The 16,756-nt window shown below is 40.5% G+C and overlaps 1 protein-coding gene across 1 annotated transcript in view; it reads left to right on the top strand.

Annotated features, from left to right (window-relative positions):
- The first annotated feature begins 965 nt into the window (after positions 1–965).
- grin2ca (glutamate receptor, ionotropic, N-methyl D-aspartate 2Ca) overlaps positions 966–16,756 on the top strand; it is a 76,575-nt gene continuing 60,784 nt past the window's right edge. Inside the window, exon 1 of the mRNA XM_050069098.1 lies at positions 966–1,394. Coding sequence (XP_049925055.1) covers positions 966–1,394 — 429 coding nt within the window. The remainder of the gene's footprint in view (positions 1,395–16,756) is intronic.

Raw genomic sequence — 16,756 nt, 5'->3', positions numbered from 1 at the left:
CCACAAACACTAGTGTGACAGATTTGACAAAGAGCCTAAGTCTGTCTGACAGCTGAACACAAACCGCTGTCTGGCTACAATGTGAATGTTAAACCAACGCTACAGGGTTTGACATCACAGAGCTCTGCCATGGCGTTTCTCCTCCATTACCTTCCAGAGGGCAGGAAGCAAAGCAATTAGGGTTCTGGAAGAAATTAAGACAGTTTGGCCAAGAGTTACTGGTTGCAATCCAGACCATTAGTGATGCAATGTTGCACAAAGAGCTTAGATTTTTTTCAAAGGCCAACTTGGGGATTTCAACCCCTTTGTAAATATAGATTTTTCTGTTTGAATAATTCAAATGTCAGTTTCAAAACTAGAAAAGAAAAACTTTCCAGAACAGCTTATAAATCATAATAATGACACTATGCCAGGGATGTCATTTAATCGGCACAGCCAAACACATGCATGCAGACCTTTGGCAGATTAAGTTTGAATGCTTTGGGCTGCTGAAAAAAATTAAGCAACAGCTTCAAAAGTAACGTCACAAGAGAAAAATGATAAATCCTCTTGTTCTCCATTTGTTGCATTAAACACTGGACACCATCTGTTGGGTTGGACCACAGAATACAACAGCAGCAGGGTGGCAGCTGCCACCCTAAGACACAACAGCCTGGCCACAGCCTCATGTCGCACGCTGACACACTCTAAAAATACTATTCTGGGCTCCGTTAATGGGTTCTTACACTGTCTTAGTTATGGCAGGCACACCAGCACACGGAGCAGAGATGAAGCTAAAAGGTCATTAATCAAAATAAGCCAACTCTAAACAAAAGGCAGTTTGGTTGCCCAGCCAGCAGGGATTACTGAGTATTATCACAACATTTCAGAAAAAGACAGCAACTGGTCCTGTGTATCTAACATGTCAATCCCTCTGTTGACCCTTCCTTCACTCTGACCCCTCCTCCAGGCAGTAGGTGACTGAGATGGGCGTTCGTCTAGGCTGCTTGAGCGACTCCCCGTGGTGGCCGCCGCCGCTGCTGCTGCTGCTGTTCTGCACCGTCCCCTTCTGTTCAGGCAGGCCCTTCGGGATTCCCACACCCTCCGTGAACGTCGCAGTGGTGTTCAGCGGCTCGGCCTACCAGACAGAAATTAAGGGCCGGTTAAGCCGGGAAAACTTCATGGACCTGCCTCTGGAGGTGAACCCCATCACTGTGCTGGTCAACAACACCAACCCACGGGCACTGCTCACCCGAATCTGTGACACCCTCTCGACTAACCGCGTCCATGGCGTGGTGTTTGAGGACAACGTTGGCTCGGAGGCCGTTGCACAGATCTTGGACTTCATTTCCACTCAGACAGCTGTACCCATCGTGGGCATCAGTGGAGGCTCTGCTGTTGTCCTGCCATACAAGGTCAGTGGGGGGCAGGGATGGGCCACTGGTCCTGGGATCCTCATTGTTGAGTATAATTGGAAACTGATCAAACTTTAACAATTTTATTCACCTTTGCATTTGCATCAAACTATGGATGCACCGATTTTGAAGTTCTGGGTCGATATTAGTACCAATGTTTAAAATAGTCATTTGCCTGATAGCCAATACCAATACTGATGTTTTTTATAAATTGAGGCACCCCTACATGAAACGTGCACAGAAACTTCATGACAAACATTCGAGGCTGCACAGAGGTCTAAATCAAGGCCACTTATAAGTCTGAGGAGCCTGATTAAATGTTGAGGTAATTATCAGCCGCAACAGCAGGACTGGTATTGTTTTCACCTTGTGAGTCTGTATGTGTGTCATCAGGGTAAAATGTGGTCTTTGTGACAACTAGCAGGAACTACCACAGATGCAGTTTGAGTAACTGCCATGTGTTATATGTCTGTCTGTCTGTCTGTCTGTCTGTCTTTTTGTGGTCAAATTTTGTCAATGTGATAGCATAGCGACCATACAACATACAGTCATGTAACTTATAGGTGTGTAGTTTAGATCACAAAGCCGAGTTCAAAGATGGGTGTGGTCCAAACAAGAGTGTGAGCAGTAGAGGTGCAGGAAGTAGGGAGGGGGCCATACCCCGCCTTACACCCCTGGCCCACATTCATTTCATGTCACGGATTGCTGTAACACGGCTGGTCTGATCCCAATGCACAATGGTTCCTAGTTTCTCACTGATATCACTCACAGTCAGCAATTCTCATAAGACACTGCAGCCAAACAGAGAGCTGTATAAAGTAATGAACACAAGAGATGGCAGAATGAATACAGATTATCCGCCGCTGAATAGCAGCAGTGGAGATGCCACCAGCTACAGTCCACATCTGGGTTGTAAATCACATGTTATTTTCCTAATGTTATAGGCTAAATGATAGACTCTCAGATTCATACGCTAACGGGGGCAAACCAGTGGCATTTCATCATTTCTCGCCATCACCCTGGTTTGTAACAGCAATAAATTCTGAGCTTTAGGAGACTCAGGCAGGTGTGAGAGAAACAGAGGCAGGTTATCTCCAGACAGATTTATCTGAGAGTGAATGAGAGCATTGTTTCATATACACAGAAACACTAATAAATCACACATCCATGATGAAGCAAGTCTCAGTTTGTCTTAAACAGTTTCATGTTAAAAGTATTCAGATCTTTCACTTACTGTAAGTAAAAGCAGCCCCAAACCACAGTGTTAAACACACATACACTTCATTACAGATCAACATGCTGAATTCCAAATTTTTAAACAAAATTAAAATTATCAAAATGTATCAAAAGTAACACAATACTGTCATATTTCATATTACCAGATAATTATCACAGATGTATTAACATTTAAGCAGTATTTTTGATGTAATGCTTGTCAAGGAGCTAATATATCTATATACTATTGGGGTTTTTAATGCACAACAGTACATCATATTTTAAAAACTGAACAAATATGCTAGATGTAAAATCTTTACTTTCGTCTAAGTGGTAACCACAGCTGTGGTTCCTCAGCTTAAGTATTGTACTTGAGTAGCAAGCATTTGCTAATGTGTTAACCACTGGATCAGGTATCTTCCTCGTCTAAACTATAGCTACATAACATAGATACAATGACATAAATACAAATTTTTCTTGATTATAAATTATCTGGTACTCTATGTAATAAGTCACCAGGCTTGTGGGTAGAGGAACACAACAGGGAATTGATGTCATATGACTTTGACTTAGGATCGCCTTTTTTAGCTATTTGTTGTCAAATGGCAAGCGCCTCATACTTTCTCTAAAGCTGGATGGATTGGTTGATATTTTAGATATCTAAATAATAAAAAAGAAAAAACACCTCAAAGCAAAAATGAAATAGTACTCAAGGTACAGATTTATTTTCTTGAGAGCAGTCAAATAATGACCCAGAAGCCCATGTGAGCAGTAACACAATAAATCAGTCATTTAAGAGTTAATTACATCAGCCATAATCAGCATTATATAGATGGATGTGGAGTGGACCAATTTGCTCAGGAACGCAGTAGGTTCAAGAAGCAAGATATTTGTTAGGGGACTTTGTCAAGGTACAAAAAATAAACAAGGATCCCTCAAATGTTCTTTCTAATTTTTTGATTCATTATCTGTAATCGCTTATCTGCTACAGGGTCAGGGGGTCGCTGAAGCCTATCCCAGCTGACACTGGACAGGTCGCCTGACTATCACAGGGCTGACACATGGAGACAGACAATCATTCATGCTCACATTCACACCTATGGACAATTTAGAGTCACCAATTAACTTAACCTGCCAGAGAATCCTGAGAAAACACATGCTGACACTGGGAGAACATGCAAACTCCATACAGAGGGGCCCAAGTCAGCCAGTGGGTTTAAACCCAATACCCTCTTGCTGTAAGGCGACAGTGCTAACCACTGCATCACTGTGCCACCAGCTCTTCATTCTATTTATATAGTAAAATCCAGTTTAAGCTGGTCACTATATTAATTTCTTGACGCTGTATACTGTGTTGAATCATTTATCAGTACTGTATTAGTACTGTATGCACTAACTCTCAAGTGAGGTAAACATCTCGAGAGATGCTTGATACACATACAAGCTATTAAACTGCTTTTAGAGTTCAAGCTGAAAGGTTCAGTAGCAGCATACAAAGGAGCATGATCACCCACCACAAAAGGCTTAGCCACAGAGACCAACTATAATCCTTCCAGAATGGCTTTTTTCTGGTGACATTTTAGTGCCTCTTGCAAGATGACACAGAGCTTGGCATCACAACTGCATGGAGGAAAATACAGTCTGAAGCTCTGCAGCAATATTCTGCCAATTAATGATCTTTAAAGATAAAGGACGAATCAAACTTTGCACAACAATTTCCCTTGGTTATGGCTGGGCTATCTTGAGCTCACAGTGACCTTGACCTTTGACCTTTCACCACCAAGTGAATGTTGCCAAATTTGAAGAAATGCCCAGCATTGAAGTGTCAATCAGTGTTTACCAAAGGCCAAAATGAAGACCTCAAATGGAATCAGAGAATTTTGACCCTTTTCCTGAAAAGTTACTCAAGCCAATGAATTGATAATCAAATTAGGTGGTGACTAATTAAAATGGTTGGTAAGTTATCAATTAATTGTTGTAGCTATACCCAAAATTGAACGTTTCTGTGCGTTACCTGGTGGGTGCCCGTGGATGTGTAGGATGCAGGACTCCAACTAAATTAAAAAAGAGTTATCTTTTTCTACATTAAGTCCTGCAACATTTTCTATTTTGTGAGAAACAAGGAGACACTGGCAAGACTCCAGTAATTTCCTTAATTCATATGGGGTTGTAGCTCCCCTGTCAGCTGCATCCATTTCAGAAAACATGTTGGGTGATCTTGCCATCAGCATGGCTTCTCCAGGGTAATAAAGAGATGTCACTCAGCAGTTAATGCCTCCTGCTGCTCATTTGTGCTCTCACCAGTCTTGAGGATAGTAACGGCAACTCAGTGACAATAAATTAGAAAATAAACACATGTATTAAGAAATAAATGTAATGACAAAGGCTGGCAGGTGTTAAAATGAATGACTCCTTTCATCAGTAATTAGGAAGTGACGGAGGTCGATACCATTAAAATATGCCTTGTAGTGAATTTATTACAAGTGCGTTTCAGAACAATGTTTGCATGCATTATTAATATAGACAGTCCCAGTTGGAAACCAAACGTAATCTTCTACTATCCACTGAGCTACAAGGCCTCTGATTGACATGTACGCCTCCCTGCCTCATCTGATAATTGGATACTTTTTAAGCAAATCATTTCTTATAGTCTTGGGCCCCCATGCAGTCAATGTTCCAAATGTGGTTTTGCATATTTTGTACCTTTAACAGGTCTTTTAGATTTAGAATGCTGATGACCATTTTCCTATCATTCAGGAAACTTTCTGGTTCCTTTTGGTGTGCTATGAAAATCAAGCTTCAAAAACGTAAAACTTGTTTGATAGAGATGTTGATGAAAGTTACTTTACTGTTGCATTTAACATGGTTGGTTTGTTTTAAAAGTTCACTCAAGCTGAGCTTGATTTTCCAACATAATGCTTCACCATTATGTTGGAAAATCAAACTCAGATAAACCCAGAATAATGTGGGAAATGATCATCTGAACTTGGCAGTTCCATGGACCTCTCTCAAGGACAGTTCTTGCAAATACTTGGACATCCTAACTTCCCATGTGACTATAATTTTCCTTTTTAAAAATGAAGTACATACAATTAGGGGTGGCTTTAGCTTTATCTGATTGAAGCCTCCAATCACTAGCCTCTCCTAAATAAAGAGGAAATGTCACTGAGCAAGATATCGAATGTGATCTATGGGCTTGTTTTGGAGAGTGGTCTGCAGTAGTATTGCTTAAACTTACAAAATTTTATTCAGTGGTATAAAACATGCAAACCAAAGTTAAATTCTTGAAATACCCTTACTTTAAAGCAGACGTTGCGCTAGACTTTTTCGTCACTGGTCATTTTGACCGACAGGATCATAAAAATCCGGTCATAATCTATTTTTACCGGTCATTTAAATTTTCGCTTTTAAATGATAATAAAGATATTCAAAGACATTTAGTTTTCATTCATTCGTTTTTAATAAATCCAACAAGCAAGTTATAAAGTGTGCATTAATAAGGACATGAACGAAAAGATGAACAGTAACATCCACACACCGCAGCACTTCAGTTCGGCGTCTAGTCTATTTTTCACGCAAGCTGGATCAAGCGGATCGTACCAAACAGGAAGTGGGACACAGAAAAGACGAGAGAATCCAGCCAATTTTCAAAATAAAATAACAACAACATGCACGATGAACGTGAGGAGAAAATACCGTGTTTATTATTTAAAATAACACAACAGTGCATAACCGAACACATTTTTCAATACCATAATCACTTCATTACAATTTTAATTTTGTGTCACCGAGCCTACAGGCATAACTACATGAATAAAATGGTCAAAACAATATGCCCTATTCATTCAGTGTTTATCCAACAGGCTCAATACATGGACATGCAATGACAAATTGTCATTAACTTATTATCTTATAAAAAACGATTAAAATATGGCCTTACCCATGTTTAAAATGACCTGTTGATGTGAAAAAACGAGTACTGAAGGGAACAGATGAGTGGAGTCGATGTTTAACCGGCACGGAGAGCGCAGGAGAAATGCGCTGCCTGTGTGGACAGTCAAGCGCCTGCGAGTACACTCGCAGGACTTCTGCGGCACTACCGCATCTGGTGTGTCCAGGGCGTTATGTCAACAACGTTACATGAAGCAGATGAATGACTTTTTCTCTGCAGTGTGAAAACGGCAGCCACTTAAACCACTGACTGTGCACTCCGCCGCCAAGTGGGCAGGGTTGGTAATTGCAACCGGTGAAAATGACCGACGGCCTTCAGATTTTCCGGTCATTGTTGTAAAAAAACAGTCAATGACCAAGAGATTTTCCGGTCATTGTTGTAAAAAAACAGTCAATGACCAAGAATATCCGGTTAACGCGACCCCTTACTTTAAAGTCTCCAACAACAATTATTGTTCAATGCCAATAAAAGACAGGGCCCTGTGGAAGGAATCACAGAATATTGTGGAATTAGCCAAACTTCGGTTAAATGTATAAAAATCAGAGTTTTCCTCCTCCATGCACACCACAGCCAGTCAGTTACGTCAGGTCATTAAATACAATCAACTAGCTGAGCAGGCTTGTCTGCTCTACTGTCCAGTACTTTGCTCAGCTCTGCCTATGTCTGTCTCCAACTTAATGTTAGCTGGTTTGACCACAGAGATGTGAGTGAGAGCCACCGCAGTCTCTTTTTTTTTTGGCCAGTCAAGCTGGATCAAATCCTCCAGGGCTACTGAGTGGCCCAGAGGCAGCATCTCATGTTTCTGGATCAAGCTAGCCATCAGTCCCATCTATGTGGTCAAAACATGTGTAGGCTAAATGAATTAAAACAGCCAGGATAAAAATATGGCTATGTCCCCTTTTCAAAATAAGGTGTAACGGAAATTAGATTCATGGGATTATATTCACAGGAGGTTAAAAAAAAAGTTACCTGCGTCCCTCATAAATTAAGAAATGCTACTAAACTCTGCGAAAAAATGACCTTATTCTTTGATGGTGGGTTGCTGAAATACCAAATCCTGACAATGCACGTTATTGTTGGACCCTGCTGTCTTGAGGAAGAGGCCCTCTGAGACAGCTAGCACCCTGGCCACACTTCCTGCATGAGCAGTACATGATGGCTACCTTGCCGAACTGCTGTGGCTCGCAGTGTTCACACAGACAGCAGTGCTGCTGCAGAGCTGCCTGCAGCTTTAACGCCTGTATTTCCACAATTAAAAGCCATTACTCCACTCATTTGTGTAGCTGTGCAAGCCACTGGATTGTCAACAACACAACCATGCAAATATTTCACAATAAAAAGCCTCATATTAACAAATGACGAGATTCTGTCAAAAGAAACATTGTCAGAGGGCTATGTTTTGAAACGTAAACAGGAAAGATTGTGTTAAGAAATATTTATGTTTTTAATGTATGTGACAGTTAAGGACAGTAAACCTGTAGTGAAAGGTGGTATAATGTCAGTATGATTATTTCTGTTTTTACTGAAACTGCACACATCATATGGAAAAAATACGTGAGACTTCTATTCTCTAGATGTTTCACAGCTGAGCAGCAGCTGCACATGAGCAGAGCCGCTTAAGTGGGCAATGTGGCTACTCTAACCTGCTAACATGGATGCCCGCCTGGTTGTAAGTCAAAATTTAAGCTACATTTAGAGCAATATGAACCTAATGTCAGGGCCACACCGGACGCGGAAGCGCTGCGAGAAGCGAAGCCAGTCAAGCCGGGCAGGAATATAGGCTATACATATGCGAGAATTTCGGTGTGCTGCGCTTCGCGGCACTTCGTTGGCAGTGTGGCCCTGGCGTAAGATGTGAAGCACTTTATTTTAGGAAAGGATGGAATTGTTTTGTTTTATAACTGTACTGAAGCACTTTTTTAGATTATAAAAAATAGTGTAATGCTGTGTTACATCAAATTCATAATTTTTTAATAATTTTCTCATTGAATCGTTGAAATCTTTTAACCCACCACATGATTTGACACACTTTCTGACGACAAAGTGTGCTTACAGTAGATCGTAAAACACAGAATTACAAAAACTAAAATGGAAAACACAGAACTGGGGGAAAAAATATTTCTTAAAGCCCTAAATAAAAGGCCTTATAAATTCATCATCATCTCAGATTGAATGAAAAAAGATATATTTGATTAATACTGCATATAAATAACATAATATGTAGAAGTTTTACGATTACTGAGCCCAATTTACAACCAATCAGTGTCATGCTGCCTCAGTTCAAAGAAGGCTGCCAGGAGCAGGCACTGGGGAAGTAGAAAGAGGAGTCCGTCAGCGTATCTGCTTAACATCCAAGGGACCACTATAGATTACATCATGCCAAGAGAGCCAGAGTAGTGGCATTTTACCTCTGGGATCAGTCAATCTGAAGTAATTATAGTGCAGCATATCACTGAATCCAGATGGCAGTCCAAGTTTTTAGTGGAAAACAATAGACGATCTCATACTGACGCGAAGAATCATTATAGTCATTGTTTCAAATTAAGATAAAAACTCAAGGATTGAAACATCCATAAGATATTTATTCTATTTGCCATTCTATTATTCAAAATGTGACAGTAGTAGCACAGGTGACAAAATGATTTATATCCCCAGTAAATATTAATGTCACAAAGTATTTAGATAACACCAGTAGTCACCTATTTATGCTTTAATTTGTCATTTATTAATACTGAAGCGCTGTAAACATACAATGTGCACATGACAGCTTTGTACCAGGGACACAGGTACACAGAGATGAGTTTGTTCCAGCCCTCTTTGAATCTTCTTCTAAACAATCAGTGACGCCACCCCGTCGATTGATTTATGGGAAGCTGTCAAATGTAGTCAACAAGGCAATGGAGCTCATTCATTTTTCATACATATCGCTGAGAGTCGAGGGTTTGATCTGTCTGAAAGTGACAGCATAAAATTAGGTGATAAACTGATTCCTGTCCTCAGGACATTTTAGTTTGTTGATCAGCTGCCATCAGAGCACAAGTACTGTTATGCTCTTCATTTTCTATCCCAATGAGAGCAAGAACGGAAATAATGATAAGGCAAACCTCAGAGAGAAGTAATGTTAAGATAAAGACTGAAAGTATTGAACAAAGTTCACTCCACTGAGAATACTGCTCATCTATGCTATAGAGTCTATAGAGTTAGAACTCCAGCAGCCCCATTTCAATTTCAGATGGACAAAAAACCACAGCTACATAATTCACAGTTACCAGCAGATCAATCAGTTCCAGCAGGCTTGCTCAGTGTGCAAACAGTGGATAAATCAATAGCAGTAATGATGGCCGACATGAATGACTGACATGTTTGTGAAGCCAAAAGAAAGCTGGACCTGCACTTGGTTTAAAAGTGAAAATATGGCTGCTGCTTCTTTGCCAGGATACAACAGCACAGTGATCCAACAAGTCCTCCAACCCACACGATAAAATAGGTCATTTGTCACCGCTTTCCAAAACAACCAATAAAAAACACACTTAAGATTCCTGTAGAGTTTTCTAATCGGCCACCTCTTTGAATAACATCTGGCTAGTTTTAGGCATTTAAAATATTTGGGTAACACTAGAGAGAGAAAGATTGCGTTTATAGTAGGAGTGGGCCGTATATAGAATATAATCCATGTATTGTGGCTTGTTCCACATGCCATGGGCAGAATGACTATACCGCAAACATCGAGTGTAAATTGTCACGTCTTTTTTTAAAGCCAGACACTGTTTCTGTCCTGTCGCTCTCTGCCAAACCAAAAACATTAACACTTCCGAACCAAGATGAGCTGGGTGCTTCAAAATAAAAGCACGGGTAGTTCAGCTTTGATTTATTTAATTACAGCAATACTTAAACTTAATTATAACAGTACTTTAGCTTTCTGATGACAGTAGCTACTTTAACATTACTGTTACCATAGTTCATTTAATAATTAAAGTATTTTAGTTGTCTACAGTACTTAAGGGGAGATTTCAAAATATCGCAATATATGTTGTATATCACAATATAGCCAATATTGCGATATTATATTTGAGCCAAATCACCCTGCCCTAGTTTACAGAAGAGAGTTGGATATGCTCCAACTGCCATTACTTTAAGACTTTAAGTTTTGATTCATCACTTCCTGCAACATGAAAAGTGACATCAGAATGAATCTTTAGGGTGGTAACACAGCATCTCAGTCAGACTTTAAACAATCCTTTCTAATGTAACTTGATTACAGTAATTACCTCCGCCAAGGAGGTTATGGTTTTTTGTTATAGTATGGTAGGAACCAGTTCTGACAAGCGTCTGAACAAATTAATACATGCAGTGAAATCTTTCAGGAGTAATTATACACTCAAGGAGGTTGCTGTAACTGCCTAATTTCTGAACAAACAGCACAAAATCAACCTTTTCTTTCATTATGCATTTACTTCAATATCCTGACCTAAAATTCAAAGCATCCTTTGAAGCATTCATCATGAGGTCTGACAGAGCACATCCTCCAAGCCACAGCCCTGTTAAGTGGACAAAATGTAAGTCAGACACGAGCAAAACCCTGATTGTCTTTGCAGGAACATGAGCCTGAGGCTTCTTTCAAATCTAGAGCACCTCCTTTTTTTTCCTCTGTCTGCCTTCACTACATCCTGAACTCACTTGTCTCTTCCTCCACCTCTCGCTACATTTTAAAACCACTGGCACAGTTACAGTGTAACCTGTCTAGACTGAGGCAGACCAAGTGTTGAACAGTAATACAAAGCAGCCATAGGGGAACAAGGAGTCAGTAGCCTACATATACAGTGTAACTTTATACCGCTCAGATCGCAGACTGGGTAATGTGGTAGAGACAGATATCTTGACAGGAGATATGATATATCAAGCAAGTACAGTGTTGAACAGGCAACCAATATTTCTGTGTGGTTTAGAGTGAAGGAAGTGCAGGAACTCATTACCTTAACTCAGTGCTGTGATTGCATAAACATGACCTTAATTTTTTTTTTTTTTTTTTTTTTTTCAGTCAGGACCACTTCAGTCAAAGAAAACTTTATTTCCGTTTACTGTACTGGGGCCTCTCTGCTTTCCCTTGGGCCTACCCAGAAAGCCTAAGGCAAGAGAGCACACCTCTCCAACCCTCCACGTGCCTATGTGGAAAGCCTACGGCAGTTAGAGAGCACCTCCTCGCCCTTCCACATGCATACAAGCAAAGCCTGAGGCAGAGAGGCAAACCTCACTGCCCCTCCATGTGCCCACATGGAAAGCCTAAGGCAGGGAGAGCAGCAACATAAGTCAGACGCAACATTAAAAGGAAGAGGTGAGGTGGAGGCGGGTTGCAAAGTGGCTTGCAGAAGAAGCAGCAACAGTAGGCAGACAAAAGCAGTTTAAACAGGGCGCCCTGAATGACATTTGCCAATTGGTTGCGTAGAAAGGAATCACGTGACCTATCAGCTGCTCCATCAATTGATTGGGCTGCTTGAGATCAGTTGATGTAACTGGGATGTGAGCCGAGCTTGACATTGTGTCCTGCCTGAACTAACGCAATGCTCAATTAGTGGCATAGTTGCTATAGTGGGGTTGGGGGAAAAAAAAGTTGTTGGGAAAAAAAGCCGTCACTTTTAAGAGTACATACATACCAAGTTACGCCTGTGCTACCGAGTACCAATTCATGTAAATCCATCGGTGTCAAATGTCGGTATCTGAGAGCACATCTGGGTGAGAACGCCAAAGCACCCCAAAACCTCTGAGGCCAGCAACAGAACTCTATGGAGCCGCCAGGTTAAACTTCCAACAAGAGGGGGAAGCACCCTGAAAATAGTATAACTGGCCATAGACCTCCATGGTGGTCCTGTCAGTTTCCTAGCAAGCCAAAACTATTGTTGCAGTGACAATCTGCCACAATAGTTTGTGCGTCTGGTCTAATTTCTTCTCGATATTATTTGACTGGTAGATGAGCAGACACAAATACACAAGCAGACAGACAAGACAGAAGAATAGCTCTGTGTGATTAGAAAAGAGCAGAGGAGTGGAAAGAAAAGCAGAAAAAGGGCACCTTAGGGACCGGTACCAATTCTGGGTACCACAAAACATCAGTAATGGCCTCCCACCACTGGCTTCCTGTCCACTTAAGGATTGACTATAAGATCTTACTGGTTGTTTTTAAGGTTTTAAATGGTCTGGCACAACCTTATCTGACAGAATTACTGTATCTCCAGACAGAGCACTGAGGTCGAGCAATCAGACGCTCCTGGATGTTTCTAGAAGCAGGCACAAAAACAGAGGCAACTGAGCCTTTGCAGTGGCTGCCCCTCAGCTGTGGAACAGCTTACCTATGCAAATAAAAATCCGACATTAGAAACCGTGAAGTCACTACTGAAAAACCCACCTCTTTTCGTTGGCATATGCCTGATTCGAGTCTGACAACTTAAATTGATGTTATCTTCTGTTGTGTTCCCAGTTGGTCTATTATATTTATTTTCTCTCGTGTCCCTGTTGCTGCCTCTGTAGCTCTTTTTGTATTTAATGCCTGTTCAGCACTTTGATGGACTGCAGTTGTTGCTAAAGGTGCTCCACAAGTAAAGTTTGACATGACTTGAATTGAAAACAAATGACGGCGATATATCAGATATGTCAATTAAAAACTTTCCCTCATTGGTTGATAAAAAAATGTAATCCTGGTGGCTTTTAGTGTCTCCCAAAATGTATTCACTGCTGCAAATTAGCTGTACATAAATGTGAAAAGTAATAGCCTCGTTTTCATATTAGCCAGCAAGATTTTTTTAAGGTTATGCAGTTGGACTTGCAGAGTAGAGTGCCATTTATCAGAATCCTCAAAGGTGATAAAGTGCAAGATAGTAAATTATGGGGAAGTACTTGCCGAAATTACTATTTAAACTGTTAATCCATGTAAAAAGATTTGATGACTACCTCAGAGAACTAAAAATTACTCATTACTCAAAGATTTCTCTTAATTTTCTTGTGTCAAATGCAGACACAAAACCCATACTCATTTGCATATGGTTTTAGTCTTGCTCAGCACCATCTATACAGTGTCATAATGTTGTTTTGTGAGTGGAATATGGCCAGGGAGATTGTGTGTCTGTTCCTGGTTGCCGTGCAGGATCTATGTGACGTCAGCAGCACAGGAAGGCAACGCCAGGGCATTCCCTGCTGTGTGGCGGAGGCAGACATATGTCGCAGCAAAGAGCCGTGGCCAGAAGTCACTCTTTATAGAGGGACACAGAGCGAGAGAGAGAGGGCTGCAGTTCAGTCATGTGACCTGGGGAACCATACACCACTCTGTGTTCCATATCTTCAACACTATTTTCACTCACTGCCACAACACATTTACCGCAATACATCATTTCACTGTGGCTTCAGCCCCTTTGAGCCGAGTGACTTCAATCTCTTGTTTCCTTTAGATTTTTGGAGCCACTCCAAGCCTATCACTTGGCATCCCTCACCTGAGTCATTCAAATAACCTTGAGCTATCCAGTGAGAGTTTTAAAGCAGGTTAACGCTACTGTTTGTGTGTTGGTCCTGTAAATTCTGAAAAGAATTATTGGTTTCAGTGACACACAAACAGCTGTGGTTTGGAGATAACCACCGCTTAACACTCTCATCTTACTCCAACTCACACCAGTTTCAAAGCATCTCAAAACTAATCTTCTGGCTGCAAAGCACTCAATTCAACTGGACACAAAGTTTTGAGCGCAACAAGGGTTAAAAAGTTAAAGTTGACAATGGAGACTAATGCAGAGTTCTGTTATGGTCAACAGATATGAGTTGTTCTGTATATTTTACCCTTGTGAATGTAATCTCAGCCTTGAGAAGCTAAGCTTTCCACTCAATGGCTGTAATCTTCTTTGGGACTGTAGACTATTAACTGTGAGCTTCTGTGGACAACACTGTGGAAGTACAGCTTACTGACTGAATAGAGTCATAGTTGAGGCCATTTGCATTTATCCAGGTCATAATCTAACATACATTATCCACAGTACTGGGCAATATGATCATATACAGTGTATCGTGAGATTATAGAGATTTATCAACCAACAGAGACTTCACTTTGCTGGTTGTCTAGTGTCTTTAATGTCTCTGATTGTATTAGATTTATGGCGATTTTGAATTTGGAGGATTTCTGTATAATGAGGTAAAATACCTTGTTTTCTTTATATCTACTGCGATGTAAAAATCCATACCATAATAGAAAATTTCATAATTTCACACACATAAAAATGTATTATCTTATCTTTATCTCTGCCATGCATACGCCTTGAGTGCAACATATGTTTGGTCCTATATGTGCATGTGTGTATATGTCTGTCTGTAGCTAATCTCACAAACTACTGGACCAATCAGTCTAATGTTTTGTGTCCACATGTATGACAGTGTGCTAAAGGACCATTCGTGGTTTCGGTGATTCACAATTATTAAAAAAACCTGTTTTATGGAATGTTTTATACCATCATTGACAGGTGACTCCTCATTCCTCTTAACCAGCTGGTAAGGGCCGCAAGTTTTCCTTCCAGAAATCGCTCTGTTAAAAACAACAAGCATTACTGTCTTTGGCAAGACACATTTTAGTCTTTGTCGTGGCTCAAAAACTGACATCCACAGAAAAGTTTGGTCTCATTTCAAACCAGAGCTTCTGCAGAATAATTCCATACCCAATCTGTTATGATCCACTAAAGTTAGGCACTATACAAGATGAATAAGTCAATTATTTTGTTATCTTGCCACCATTTTGACTGTAAGGGAGTCTGTAGGGACAATTTCAGTGGCCGCAGCTGTGCCACGTTCCCGCTGCCACATGGCGTCATACCACAGCGGGAGGGTGTCAGAAGCAGAGGGTTTTGTGTGCCCGATTTTGTTCGTTTGGTCATTTTTCCTTAATATTTGTGCTTCTACCATAATTTAGGAGGCTGCATGCTGAAATTGTTTCTTTTTTCGCATGTTTTCACTGTGGTTATTATTGTCTTTTCATATTTTGTTGTGCTGTAGCCTACAGACAAAGTTAAACCCTTAAAAGTCAAGCAATGAACAACATAGATCAAAGATCTGTGGCTGTGTTTTACTTATTAAAAACACATTCATCCTCTTATTATATTTTATAAATATTTTACATACAGTGCCTGTAAGCAGGAAAACTCAAACTGCTCTATGAATGCACCGCAGCGTTTCAAAAATAGATGAAGCGCCTATTTTTATTACCTCCTAGATTGCTTCTGAAACACACTGCTCTGAGTTTGCTGGATATACAAGAATTGTCTTAAGTGGCCACGAGTGCACTCTTCTAGTCATAAATATAACAGGCTTAATAAGCTTCAGGGAAACAAACTGTGGCGCTACATCACACAGCGAAAAACACTGATTTAAGGAGTGAGGTAAATATTTAATATATCATATAGTAGCTACAGATCCTGACATATCACAGACCAAGATGCATTTGGATGGCGCATCTTCAAGAACTTAAAGCAACTGATGTTGCCTTTGACTTGGCACTTCTAGATATAATGTGCATCAGAGCTGGCTGCACCTGCACCTGAGCAGAAAACACATTCTTGAATTCGTCAGTCAAAATATTTGCAAACACTGGTTTGCATTAACTGTGAACGAAAGGCCAAACTAGATAAAAACAAATTTAAGTGTGGATGTGGTGCCAGATAAGTTGCTCCTTTTAAGAATCACAAATGTGTAATTTAATACCTTCTCTGGCTGAAAGTTTGCTGCACCTGTAGTTAGACTTGGATGGCATCACAGTATTTCTGTATACCAGGGTATTTAGAAATCCCAAGAGCATGATTTTACATTAGTGCTGCACAGTGGTGTGGGTGTACTACTAGGTAGGTTACCGATGAGGAAGTAGGCATACTTTCCTATATATTACAATGGCTGTTTTGCTGATAGGTGGGTATACTGTCACTGGATAGAAAAAGAAGTGGGTATACCCTGTATACCTGAGTATACCCTCCACTACACCACTGGTGCTGCACATACAAATACCATTATATGCCATCTACCTGGTGAAATATATGAGGGTATAAAAAAATAGATACCGCCAAAGCCTACTGTAATCATATCCATCATTGATGTTACAGTGTGCTGACACACCTTGCAGTACACTGATATGTTTCATCATGTTGAGACTACAAAGACAAAAGAAAGAATTCTTGGAGAG

The sequence above is a fragment of the Epinephelus moara genome, chromosome 18 (assembly GCF_006386435.1).
Source record: "Epinephelus moara isolate mb chromosome 18, YSFRI_EMoa_1.0, whole genome shotgun sequence".
NCBI classification, from domain to species: domain Eukaryota; kingdom Metazoa; phylum Chordata; class Actinopteri; order Perciformes; family Serranidae; genus Epinephelus; species Epinephelus moara.
The sequence above is the reverse complement of the archived record's forward strand: the minus strand, read 5'-3'. Positions and strand labels throughout refer to the sequence as shown.